This window comes from Lissotriton vulgaris, chromosome 10 (assembly GCF_964263255.1).
Source record: "Lissotriton vulgaris chromosome 10, aLisVul1.2, whole genome shotgun sequence".
In the NCBI taxonomy this organism is placed as follows: Eukaryota; Metazoa; Chordata; class Amphibia; order Caudata; family Salamandridae; genus Lissotriton; species Lissotriton vulgaris.
The window spans coordinates 845,606,123-845,620,649 of NC_141698.1; the positions used below are offsets into that span (position 1 = coordinate 845,606,123).

Sequence of the window (14,527 nt, forward strand, 5' to 3'; positions counted from 1 at the left end):
CTGGCACCTATGAACTCAATGTCCTGTGGTGGTTCCAGACGTGAAAATTGTGTCTCTAAAGTCAGGGCATCCCTTGGTGGGAAAATTGAATTGTCCGGGCCCTAAAAACATAGTAAGTCAGCTGGTCATCTAGATTTGTATGCAGTAAATTGCTCTGATTCCGAAACTGATCCTCTAGGGGAGCCAGTCCAGTATCTTGGTAAGAACCCCTGGTGCTGACTTTTGCACAAAAGGCAAAACATAAAATTGAATATGATTTTCCATCACTGCAAACCAGGGAAACTTTAGATGAGACATTTTCACTGGAATATGCAAGTAAGCATCGAGAGTTTGCAAAAACTCCCCAGGTGTGCTAGAGGAATAATCCTCTGCAGACAGTTCAACCTAAAATGCATCACAGTTACCCAGGAATTCACTCTTTTTCCTTCCAAGACTGCACACAAACCTCCTGTAACATTTGCCTCTAGAAAATGTGTGGAATATATTCCCTCATGCTGCCCTTCGGGGGTGGGCTTAAAACTCCCATTTGGACAAAGGTTGCAATCCTCCCCACTAGTCAAGAGCGCTATGATTTCTGGCTTCAAGGCTGAGGGATTGGAATAGACTTCTTCGATGAACAATGTGGCTGAAAGTGTTTTTTCTTGGCCTTGGATAACTGCTGCTGGTGTTTGCAGGCCTCTTGAGAACCTGAGGTTGAGAACTGGAAACCCTCACCCTTGTAAGGAAAAGCATGCTTTCTGCCTATGAAAGATTTCATCAACATTTTGCCTTGCTGGTCTCTAAAGAGCTTTTTGACTGAAAGCGGTATTGTCAAAGAAACTACCTTCTCAGCATCTTCTGTCTTCCATCCTCTCAACTGTGTGACAACACACCATAATAGCCCCACCAGAAACCAAAGAACTAGTACCAAGACCACTAAGTGGTAGATCTGATGAGAACCTGACATTTTGTACCATCTGGCCAAAACTTCGTAGCCGTCTTCCCCTTTATGCATAGGCCCTGCAAGGTAAACTACCAGAAGATCGTCACCAAAATATCGTTGGCCAGCAATACCGTATCCTAAATATCGCCTACAAAAATTTTGACCAATTGTAGTTAATTATTGAAAATCTCCACCCAATGGGACGACTTTTGTAAATGATATGTATTACACAATATTTCTGTCAGATGGTATTTTTATTAATAATATTCTGACATACAACCACCTACTTACCAGTAAGTCAAAATTCCTAGCCTGGGCAATATATGCTGTTTGCTATTTGTAAAGCATAGCCTCCTAGTGTATTCCCCTTACAGTAGTTCTTCTGGGCAATAGTTGCAGATCCCCAAGCGAGACAATGTTTCTTTTCAAGCATAGTTTACAACACTGCAGTTCGGTTTTCCTTTTGTTCTACGCCTTCTTTTGTCAAACGTATTATTAGATGTTCGCTCCTAAGATGTGTTTCACTTTCCCGTTGCTCCTCAGAGGAACACAGCACTGAGAAGTCAGTACCTCTTTCACTAGTAAAGGACAGCATATCCCTGCAATTAATCACGTTATCTCTGGTACATAGCAATGGTTTCTGGAAAGCCAGCGCACGGAGGATATTTCTTTCAAAGTTGGCTGCAAACAAGATAAACAGGCATGCAATGAATTACCTTGAGCTGTGGGCTTTTAGGAAAGCACAGCATCATGTGAAATACAGATTCCATCACCATAATGTCACTCCCCAAACTACGCTGCAGAGCTTTACCATTGTCAGGGCTTCTATGATTAAGCGGCATGGAAAACAAATTATGCAGCAAGTTATCTAAATTATCTAACAAAAAAGCAAGCTTTAAATACATTCTCTGGTAGAAATGTTTTCATCCATTTGAGATAGAAAACATTTGTTGTGAAATCTGCAATTTATGTGACATATGAACTGTGTAATAAATCCATAATCATATGGGAAATTATTTAGCTACAGAACCACATAAATCCATTAACAAAACATAAGCATTTTATTTGCATTCAGTGCCTACTGTTTAATGCACAAAACAGCATTTTCAATCTAGCTACCAGGATTCTTGTCATATTCTTTAAGATATAAGAAGAAAAAGGTTGGAACAAATACAACCTAGTCACCTGCATGCAGGGATATACAAATCTTCTGCAAAGTTACAAAATGCTGATGGCATCCGTATTGCAGGAGGAAAGAACCTCACCTCACCTGGCAACGGCTCAGGAAAGGAGGCACCGATCTATCCGTCGGTACCTCGGGTGGTTACAACAAGCCATCCAACAAGCCTGAGGTGGGGTCCTTTCCTCGTGCAATACGGATGCCATCAGCATTTCGTAACTTTGCAGAGGATTTGTATATCCCTGAATACAGGTGACTAGGTTGTATTTGTTCCAACCTTTTTCTACTTATATCTTAATTTTTGTCACTTTTTCACTTATGCAGTAGCAATAGATTGTTGTGCTCCTGGAGAAGGCCTAAGATTACTAGAATCCAATTGGCTGAAACTTGACCCCTTTTTTTCGACTCACGGAAAGTTATTTGGTGAAAACTGTCATTGCATTGATTTTTATTTGAGCAGCAAGAGATTCCAATGAAAATCATTTGTCTCTCACCGTTCAATTTTAACTCACTATCTCTCACTCATATGCACTGTCCATCATTCCAACATAAACCATTGCTCACATCTGTAGGAACTGATATAGCTTGTTGTATCGCTTTAATTAAAACAGTAAAAACATCTGTAAGCTCCCCTTTCCATATGAAAGGGTTGCAGCCCTTAGTGACACTAGTGTGTCACTAGGAGGAGACCCAGATGATGATGAAGAATGTCCCCATTGGTGAGTGATGGGAATATTTTGTGTTTTTAAAGAGGCTTTTGTGTTGCAGTTTCTAAAGGCCCAGTATGGTTTAAAGGCACATAAATATATATTTTTTGACTGAGTAGACCCGTGGATATCTTATCACTTTCATATACATTTGGTATAAATCCAGTCATGATTCACAAATCATACCTAGCACATGTTACATTTTTTACACAATGTGATGAGTTAGTTCATGTAGCTGGGGATCTTTAATACTTCAACAATATTTCCATAAACTCATTAATAATTATACATTGTTTTATAACAAACTTTTTAACCTTATTTTAGGTTTGAGGTTTTTCATTCCTTCTTGGTCAACCATTTCTTTCAAAGAGCCACTGTCAATTAATTGGTCTATTTTCATCTCCATGAATCATTTCTCATAACCAAGTGAATCGGCTATTTATTAGTTCTCAATATATGGCAGTGCGGATCGACCACAAAATATTGTACTACATAGTTTTTGCAACTCATTCTGCCCTTTTTTGCTACACCATTTAAATCTGGTAATCACCCCATTTTGTTCTTAATGGCATGTCTTAGTAAGGATGTAATGAACAGTTTGCAATAGAATTAGTTGTTTGGATAGAATGGTCATCCTAATTGAGTAAATTCGACCTATGACTGAAAACATCTTCTGACCCCATCACTGCAATTGACTTAACATTTTTTTCACTTTGGAGAAAACAAAATGTACTCCAAATTACTGAAATTATGCAAAGAAAATTCTGAATAATACTAAATCCATTTTCTTTTCATTGTTCTAGCTTTAAGTATAGTACTAAATCATCAGCATACGTTTTTATCTTAAACCCTCCCAAGAGGCAACTCTGTACTGCACTGTCTGTCTGCATCTTTGAGGAGAAACAGCTCAGTATATAGGGCAAATAGGAATGGAGGCAATGGGCACCTCTGCTTGGTCCCTGGGCTGACAACTATTGCCTTTGCTAGCTTGCCTCTTATTTTCAGCCATATCTGCACTCCAACATATCCGTGCGATCCTGGCCTTGTGAACTAGAAGCATTTTTTCCCAAGTACTTCAGACAACTCATAGTTCACGAGGTCATATTTCTAAAAAAAAAAAAAACATGATCTAACTTGGAAGCCATTTTATAGCAGGGGCATGTAATGGTATAGTATCTAATTTCTGTGTTTATTTCCTTCCAAATATCACACAGATAGTACATTTTTATCAGCTTATTCAAGTGTTTCATGGCTAATCTCATACTGTGGCTAGAAGAATCCACTTTTGACAGGGTCATATTAAAATCTCCATCCATAATTTTTGTTTTCAGATATGTTCTTAAAGCCATGTTGGCCTCTAACCAGTTGGTCTACTCAGGTGTACATGGACTCTAGGGATGAACCCAGGTACTATGCCCCCTTTTGAACACTGGAGGATGGCACATTATTTACTGCCACTCTTACACGTTCTTCTTGGTTCCGAAAAAGGCCTTCCTGCTGCGCTGCCGTGCATCAAAATAAAAGGGCATGAATGTGCTGTATCTACAAGAACGGTGCATTCCTGTCCTTCTCCCCTGCACCAGCGCACAAACAGCAGCCGTGCTCCAGGCCAGACCTCCTTGTGTCACTTTGTAAGGGTACCTGCCCTGAGGGGATTTTTCAGAAGGAAGGTACACCTTCCTGCACAAAAACAATCATTAAAGGCATTTTCCTCTTTCTATTTGTGCTGAGGAATGCAGAATGCAGCATGCATAGAAAGAAGAATAAATTAGGAGAAATAAAAGTATTTCTCCTTATTGCACCTGCTTACACCTCCCCTGGGGGGGAACACGATTCTGACGCATTCCCAGGTTTAAAACATTTTGTAAATCTGGGAATACGTCAAGTTCCATGGATGTTGTGTGGGAACACCCACAGCAACACCCATGGAACGCCCCTTTCACACAGATGTTATGCGTGAATAGGAAACATATTTAAAAGGATGTGTAAAGTCACGCTGGGTGACTTTACATGGCCTTGCAAATATGAGGAAGCCGATTAAGCTGCTGGTGCGTCAATAAAAATGATGCTCTGTCGGCACAATGGGCTTTTAAATAAGCCCTTTGTTTCAAGGGCCATCTACAAACTAAATTTAAAGAAAAAATCCTATTGCACAGGGGAAGCTTTTCACCTTGTTGTTTATTTTAGGTCCAAGTACTCAAAACAGAGACTTCGGACCCAAAGACTCGGACTGGCTGGCCACAAGAAAATCTGTCTTTTTTAGACTTCATTACAAGACCCGGGACACAGATCCTGCATCCTCAAAATAAATACAAAAGGCGATATAATGGGGAAGGGTGAGCACACATTGAGTCTCAGGGGTCTTTGAAGGGACTTGGAGTCCCTTCACAGGACCCCCATGCTATAGTTCTCAAATAAGAAAGTTTTAAAATACGTGTTGTAGGGTCTGCAAACCCTTCTCGAAGTCTGTGGACCTCAAGTAGTTGTGGCCTCTGCATGTCCAATCCCCAGTCCGCAGTTTTGGTATTAAGACCGCAGACTATGGAAGGAAACCTAACATGGGCTGACAAGTTTTAAAATCCATAGGGCATATTAGCAAGAACCTTGTTAAAATTATCGCCGTTATAGAATTCCAATAGAAGCCCAGGTTAGATGTGCCGGACATCTAACCTGGGCTTCTATTGGAATTCTATAACACATATTAGCAAGCCAATTATCGCTGTTATAGCGGCAGTTTCGTGCTGCTAAAACGGCGATAATTTTAACAAGGTTCTTGCTAATATGCCTGCCCCCATGGTTCTTGCTAATGAGGCCCACATCTCGAATGTTAAAGCAAATGACCACTTATTGCCGCAGTATGAGTGCACCATGACACACCAGCCTTACTGGGGTTCCATCAAAGGAGCCCCCTTAGTGATTAACAAAAAAAGTGTGTCCATGTCGTGGAATCCTCTAACTCGTCACAACTGATTCAGGTCCCAGCGTTTCCAATGGCCCAATCTGCAGTTTTGGTATTGAGACCGCAGACCATGGAAGAGACCCTAACCTGGGCCGACAAGTTTTAAAATCCATAGTCTTGCTACCTGAATGTAAAAGCAAAATGCCACTTATTGGGACAATGTGAGCCCACCTTGACCCGCCAGTCTTACTAGGTCTTCCATTAATGTAGGCTCCCCCTCTTTAGTCATCATATGAAGAAAAAAAATGTCTATGTTAAGGAATCCGTAAACCTCTATCGCATGCTTTTTGTGAGCCGGTCCAGGATAATTATTTGGATACAGTGTCAAAGTTCAACAATAATCTATCTACACTGTCCCCTAACGTCAGTTAGACTTTTTTTAGCACACACAAATTCAGGGGCTTATGTACAAGCCACTTGTGCCACTTTTGTGTTATTTTTAACATGGGAAAAGTGACATAAGGGTGGCGCAACGGGCTTGTAAATAAGGCCCCCCACCCCCCGTTTGTAAGCAAAGTCTCAGAATCTGCGGCTGTGGGTCTCTGTGTGTCTGCCTTTATGTGTGTAAATATGTGGATGTTGAGGAATGAAGTAGCATGGAGCCATTCGCCCGCTACTCGTATTTAACCCCCACCCAGCAGCAAACATGAGACCACGGCCATGGCACAGGAAACCGAGCACATCCCCTGTTTGCAACAGAGCTCGAGCTGCAGGCACTTGAGCCAAGCAGAGGTACTCACGTGTGAAGTGACGAGTGAAATGTCACTATACTCTCACAATCAGGACATAGCCTAAGGCAATCAGCGCTTGAGTTGGAAAAATAGAAGTGCAGGTATCCTGTACCGGAGTGCCTGCTTGGTTTCGGAGCAGTGCTGGTACTCCCAAATTAAAAGTATTACGCCACTCTTGAGAAGTGCAGGTACTTCTCTCAAAATAAAAAAAGTGCCGTTCCTAAGTACCGGACAGTGCCGGTCCATTTAAAGCACTCGTTTCAATAATTCCTGTGTGGTTATGTGTAAATAGTTGTTCCTGAATGCGAGAACTAAATAACTTAAATGTAATGGAAATGTTGTTTTTTAGAGTCATATGCCAATATGTTTAAGGTCACTTGTAGTGTTTGAGCGCCCTCTGCAGGCTCAAGAAGGGAGACCATGCTAAAGCAAAGCACAAAGTTAAGAATTATATCTTGTTTTCTCTCTCTCTCTCTCTCTCTCTCTCTCTCTCTCTCTCTCTCTCTATCTCTTTCTCTCTCTCTCTCTTCAGGCACCACTGTATACAGAAGTAAAGCGTGATTTCATTAAATTCGCTGTTTGACGGGTATGTTACATTAATTCTGAAACTGACCAAAAATTGTGGTAGACAACCAGACCTGCCAACTGTGTTGTCGGCATCGTCCGAACCTGTGGTATGGCTATCGTATTTGTCTTATCGTTTCACCATAAAACAGGGACATTAGCAAATTAGAGTACAAACTGGGGACTCTTTTATCTGTCAAATATGTGGAGGGCTCTAAGGATCAGGGGCCTCATTTATGAGGCTGTGCGTCACTTTTACGCCGCCGGTGCGTCACTTTTTGTGACGCAGCAGTGGCGTAAAAAATGTGCCTCTTTGCGCCATATTTACAAAGTGACGCATCTAGGTAGATGCGTCACTTTTTAAACCCCTGCGCCACATTATTCCTGCGCCAGGTATAATGTATGCAAGAGGGGCGTATTGACGCAAGGAATGGTCGTAGAAGTGACGCAGTGAAATCTATGAGATTTCACTGCGTCACTTTTAGGACGCTGTTGCGTCAAAATCTTGCGCCTGCCTCACAGCAGGTGTAAGACTGACGCAGGCCCTTTCACATGGGGCTTGTGAAAGGACACATTGCTGGAGTTGCGTTACTTTTGTGACACACTTCAGCAATGCGTCACTTTTGCGCTTACACATACGTCAGAAATACTGACGTATCTGTAACTCCCTGCGACATGATGCGTCATAATGTAAATATGACGCATCAGTAATGTCGCAAGGAGTGCGCACTGAGAAGTGACGCATCGCTGTTTTCACGCAGCGATGCGTCACTTTTCATAAATGAGGCCCCTAGAGTTCCTCGCGCCCTGTGGGAGAGGATTACACCCTTCATTAAGCTTAGCTATATATGCATCTCTCTTTTGTCTGCCCAGTTCTGAATGCGCCAGAAAATTGAAAGTGTTACCCACCTGCATGCACCATCACATGCTATGAACTTGAAAGCATGTTTCTCTCTTAAAGTAGAAACTGGAATACTTCATGGCGAGCGACGCCTAAATAAAAGCAAACAAAATAAACAATGGCTATTTGAATTCTAGTGAGTGCCGCAATACCAAGCAGGTCACAGTATTGGCTGCAATGGAGAAAAAAACATCTAAAGTTAGATATGCCTCTCAGGAATTCACATTGACATGACCATTCTCTGCTTGTGTTGCAGGCCCGCAGCACGGGTGTGGAGGCTACCTGACAACCCCAAGCGGTAGCCTCAGCTCGCCAGATGCCAACCGTGACGGGAAGTACGACAATAACCTGGACTGTGTGTGGACCGTCGCGGCACCCGTCAACAAGATCATCAACTTCACTTTCTCGGCCTTTGTACTGGAGACGGCATCAGGAGGCAACTGTATATACGACTATGTGAGGGTAAGAGCAAAGGATCGAGACGTGATGAAAGGAGACAGAAAGAACTGGTTGTGGGCTGCCTCGCTGCAGCAGAAAGAGTGCGCATGCGCTATTTCATGGGTTTAGATTAAGAAATGGAATAACTAATGCACGAGGGGCATTATCAAGGCCCTATTGTGCTTCTTCACAAGCCCCTTGAGCTGCCCACACCTCACGTCTTTCCATGTTGAAAGTGACGTACAGGCGACTCGAGTTCAGTTGAAGGTAAAGGACCCATTGTGGCGTCGCTGGAGGGCTCCCTGGGCAGGTTCCCCATCTATAAGTGTCCTCCACCCGCCCCACCTTGGGTCCCAGGGTCGGATTGTGATTAGAAATCGGCCCGGGCACCCTAAAAAAAGTGGCCCACATTTGCATATCACCTTTCCGCAAACCACTGCCTCTGCAACATTTTATTTAAAAAAGGGGGGGGGGGGATAAAAAAAACCACACAGATCAGTTTACACTGGTGAAACACACCTGAAAACAAGTGAGGCCACTTCTGCTCAGGCCCCCTGCCCCGCTCACTATGCATGCATTAATGGGCCGGCCCAGCGAGAGACAGGGACTGTACGTCTGCCGTTGATAAGAGGGAGGTAATGGACGCCCATCTACCTCTAGAAAGGCCACTTAGGCACCCAGTGGGACGCTGGAGCCATCGAACACAGACACCACCCAAATCAGCCCCCAAGTATTCCCAAAAAAGCAGCCCACTGCAGGATTTTGGATACCGGCCCCTCGGGCATTGCCTAAGTGCCCGCGTTACCAATCCGACGCTTTTGGGACACATCACTGAGTGAACAGCTGCAGCCAGTAAAACAAGCATTGGTAAAGGCATTATGTTTCACATATGTATTTAATAATAAGCTGTTTTTTGTTGTAAGTTGTAGCTTGCCGAGTAGTTGTACGATATACGTTACAGGAAGTCTGTTAACGTTTTGTGACTTATTTATGTACAAAAAGCCAACATTGTGTGCTGTTACTAGTTGTATAGTGCAGGTAAGTAATAGCAATATATTGAAAAAAAAATTAAGGAGTGAAATAATAGTATTAATTGTTGTAATAGAATATTATGTGTATAGAGGAGGTCTGCCAACTTTTGGCCCGGTGCCTTTGCACCTGCTGCACCATTCAAATCATGCCCTTAGTGCTTGCAAGATACCTGCAATTCTGACTACTTGTTTTGTAGTAAAATATAGCAATGCTTAGTGTTTAGAGGAGTTATGACAACTTTTGGCTGCGGTGCCACTGCACCAGCTGCACCATTCAAATCATGACCCTATTGCCTGTAAGGTAACTTTACTTGGGAATGTCTGTTTAGTAGTGAAATATTGCTATGTTTGTTGTTTAGAGGGGTTCCTAGAGCTTTGGGCCCCAGTGTCACTGCACCTGCTGCACCCTTGAAATATTTGAAATAGTGCCTGCACGGTAACTACACTTGTGGCTGCTTGTTTAGTAGGTAAATATAGCAATATTTGGTGTTTAGGAGAGTTCTGACCATTTTTGGGCCCGATGCTAATCCACCTGCTGCACCAGTCAAATTGTGACCCTGTTGTCCGCAAGGTAATTGCACTTGTGTTTTTCTGTGTAGGAATAAACTATAGCAATATTAGGTGTTTAGTGGGGGCCGGGAGCTTTTGGTCCCAGTGCCACTGCACCTGCTGCACTATTGAAATCATTACCCTAGTGCTTACTGGATAACTGTACTTATGACTACATATTTAGTTGTAAATTATAGCAATATTAGGTGTTTAGAGGTGTTCTGACAACTTTTGGGCCCAGTGCCACAGCACCTGCTGCACCGTTTAAACATTGGCTGGGATTATTTCAAGCAGATAACCTGCCACCTTTTTATTTTCCTCAAACTGACATTTTGGCACCATTATTTTCAGGCTCGATAATCACCCAGCAGTGTAAGGACACACTTTGAGCCCTCTTCACATTCACCAGATAGTTTATTTTTTCCAGTCAAATAAAGTTAATTTGAATAAGATATTGTCGGAGACCAGAGTTTCCTGCATGTCCTTGCAAATGTAGTTTACTGATAAAACAGTGGCAGGATGGGAACAAATAACACAAAGGAAAACCACTCTCCTCTGATGAGAGAATGGTCCAGGATAGGTCTTACTGCGGATAGAGCTGTGTATGACTAAAGCACTGACATACATGCAGGGTTTGTAGGAGCCGAGATTTTGTGATGCTTAATTTGTTTCAGGCAGATTTCGAGTGATCACACAGTTACCAGAGGAATCATCTTCCCGCCACCACTGAGAACTCTTAGTAACGTGCTGCATTTCTCTTCCAGCTGTATGATGGAGATAATGAAAATGCCAATGTCGTTGGTACCTTCTGTGGCTCCAGTTTACCAGCTCCATTTGTCTCCACTGGAAACTTTTTGACAGTTAAGTTTGTTTCCGACGTTACCGTGGAAAGGGATGGCTTTAATGCAACTTATACAATGTTGGAGCGTAAGTACCTTATAACTTTTTGTAATCACTTTGTACTACACAGCCAGTACTAAAGCTATGAAATGCACATTTAGATGTGTGCAAAAGCTCGTAAAATTATATTGATGCATTGCAATTTGACATTTTGCACATTTTCCTGCTGTCTTTTCTCACTGCTTAATTCCTTATCTAAGTGCCTTTACCAACGAATCTCATGTAAACAGCATACATCCTGGCAAGCTGTATAATATAAGTATTATTATGCACTTTATATAAATATTACTTTCTAAATGTATTTTGTCACATAGTGTAGCTCTAGGAATATAAGACCAGCTGTACAAAGCCCTTTTAGAGACACAAATCCTTGAATTCTTCTAATTACAAAATCAAACATCGATGCTTTGCTTTGCCAAATCAAAATGGTATAACATGGCTTTTGCAACCGTTCCTGAATTAGAAACAAAAGGGGACGCGAAAGAGGACCCCCATTCTATCTGAGATTTCGAAAAGGATGCAATCAATGATTTGTGACCACAACAGTGGTGGTATACGACAGATTAGTAACTGTAAATGATTCACAATTGCAGGCTTCCTGGGTAAGGGTCCAGCTTTATGTCAAATGTGAGTGTACATCAGCCATTTTTGGTGTAAGCACTGTTGAAAACTCCCTATGGAAATCACCCCCGAAAGTGTCCAAGAAATATATTCAGCTCCTGTGGCGCCGTTCTGGTGCTTCTCACCAAAGGGTGAGTAGCACCAGAACGGCGACATCCCAGAAGCCTTTATAGAGTACAAGCAGCCTCTAACAGGCCAATTCCTTTCACAGCTCAACTGCCCATTTGCCTGCCTCATTTCAGAACAATACACCTTGCGCCTTGTTCACGTGAACAAGGTGCAAGCCGAAACGCGTCGTGTGTTGGACCATTACATTTTTCACAGCATATCTGAGTGTCCAGGTTTTATTCTTATATATATATATATTCACTGAAAAATCATAGGTTTCGGGACGTTATAGTTAGAAATTAGCATTTAAAAAACCTTAGAAATTCACTGAAAAATACCACAGATTTCAGGGAAGTTATACTTAGTTGGAAAAAACCAGAGAAATTTGGCCATTACAGTTAGTTGAGCTAACTATAACTCACGCCCCTGCAATGCACTTCTGATGACGTCACATATTACATCATTCATGACCTAGTCAGTGACATCACTGATGACATCCCAAATGACATCACTGATAACATCATCCAGAGACTGTGTGTTTCTGTCAAATTTAAATATGTTTTTATATATGTGTGTCTGTATATATATATCTATATATATATATGTATATATATATTATATATATATATATATATATATATATATATATATATATATATTATATATATATATATATATATATATATATCCTCAAACTCCGTGAAATTGCTGAAGCAGCCTGCTTGTATCGCCTGCCCCAATTAACACAGATACGGACTTGGACTCCGGTGCAAAATGTATTTAATTATGTGTGCTAGTCGCCATAACGTTTTCGGCTCGAAAAGAGCCTTGTTCACATGATAACGTGAAAACAAGAACACACCTTTTTAAAGTGTCCATTCCCTTGCACGTGATACTGCTTGTCAAGATGGACATATAAAAAAGATTCACGCTGCCACATTGATCCCCCATATACCGGTACTTTCAATTATATCAAATGTGATGTGCAAATGTGCAGTAATTAAAAACATTGTATCTAAATAATCAGATATGCTTATTCATTTCTTAAATACTAGATTAAAAAATGTATATTACAAGCATTACAACTTAAACTTTGTTTGTAACGACAAAAACCAGTTTACATTGTGCAAAATTACGCCATATATAAATAAATATATCAGTAATGTTTAAAAACTTGTACTTGATAGAATAACTGTGTAAACCTGACGCCAGAGCATTCAGGTAACCCCAGTATATTCAAAATCTGGCTTGTGCAAAATAATCACTAATGTGCAAAATATCACGAATCCAATCATTGACTAAGCGCAGCCATGCATTATAATCAAGTAAAGTGCACAGATCAATAGATACAATATCCAAAATAATTGAATCATTGCGTTATCTTTTTTTTAATTTCTTGGACCCTGTCAAAATTGCGGGATAAATCCCCATATGACTGGTCCAATCACACAGTACAATTGTGGGCTGTAAATGCTTACAGCTGTGCAAAAAAGTGCTATGTGTGTGTACAGAAAAAAACTTCTGAATAAAATTAATTCCTAACGTGAAAGCAGTAGTCATCATGTTCATAGTTAGTTATATGAGTGGACTGAGACCAATCTCACTCAAGATCTTCTTGTAGTAACCTACTGTTAACATAATTAAGATCATCTTGATAGCAATTATATTAGGACGAAATATCATATAGAAAAAGAGGAATAAAGTGCATCAGTACAACATTTCATATCAGAATTACAATATAAGAGTATCCACCCCTCTCAAAATGACTGTGTTCAAATCTAAGCAGCAATGGGGTATGATGAACAGAGATGTTTAAAACACTTTAAGATAATAAATAGTACATAGATGATTAAAAATGATTAAAAAATCACTAAAAAATCACTAAACAACCATTCACTAATATATACAGGTGATTAAAGTGTCAATTGAACCCCGAATGTTAAAATATGTTAGTTGCTATTCAAGGCTAGTGTGCAAATCTTCCGTAATATTCAATCCACCCGGCTGTTTACAGTCTAGACAGAGGATATATTTTGTTTCCAGTTTACGAAGCAAAGCTTCTCTGTCCCCTCCACGTCTGCTCGCTATCACAGCATCAATTACATAAAATTTTAGCCCTTTGTTGTTACTTTGGTGTACATCTTTAAAGTGTCGGGCTACTGGGTAGGTATTGTCTTGGTTCGTGATTGCCCTTAGGTGCTGCAGGATACGTTTATGCACCTCCAACTTTGTACTCCCTACATACCCAAGGGAACATGGACATTGGAGCACATAAATGGCATACTCTGTTTTGCAGGTTAAAACCTTGCCTTTTTTGTGTTCCTTATCACTGAACCCATATTTGTAAGTCTTGGTGTTTACACCATGTGTACATGATTTGCAGACTTAGCACTTAAAATAGCCACTATTGGTATGTAACCAAGAAGTTTTTTCATCACTTCGGGGTTGGTATTGATGAGGCGATCCCTCATGGAGGGTGCTCGACTGTATGTAAGGATTGCCTTACTGGGTAGTGTAGGACCAAGGATGGGATCACTCTTTAGTGTTGACCAATTACGGTTGATAATACGATATAGCTCTTGATGTTATTTATTAATCCTTTCGATGCTCATGACGAGCTCAGCTCATCATGAGGCACAGTTGAGCTGTGCTGATGACGAGCTGAGCTCGTCATGAATAAAGTATTCAAGGAATTTTAGCACAGGAGGGTAAAATGCACAGCAGCCATGGTGTTAAAACCCGTAATGATCCTGAAATCATTTTGTGGTTTGTTGGTACTATTCAAACATACAGAACTATCACTTAGGATTGTGTGATCATACTTGGTCAATAGGTCCCGTCTTTCCTTAAGTTTGGATCTGGTAATGGCCCTATCCACCAATTCTTCTGAATATCCCCTTTCTAGAAATCTGATCT

The 14,527-nt window shown here is 41.1% G+C and overlaps 1 protein-coding gene across 1 annotated transcript in view; it reads left to right on the forward strand.

Moving 5' to 3' along the window:
* CUBN (cubilin) overlaps positions 1 to 14,527 on the forward strand; it is a 1,372,460-nt gene that overhangs the window by 1,218,388 nt on the left and 139,545 nt on the right. Inside the window, exons 60-61 of the mRNA XM_086941783.1 lie at positions 8,221 to 8,426; positions 10,747 to 10,909. Coding sequence (XP_086797909.1) covers positions 8,221 to 8,426; positions 10,747 to 10,909 — 369 coding nt within the window. The remainder of the gene's footprint in view (positions 1 to 8,220; positions 8,427 to 10,746; positions 10,910 to 14,527) is intronic.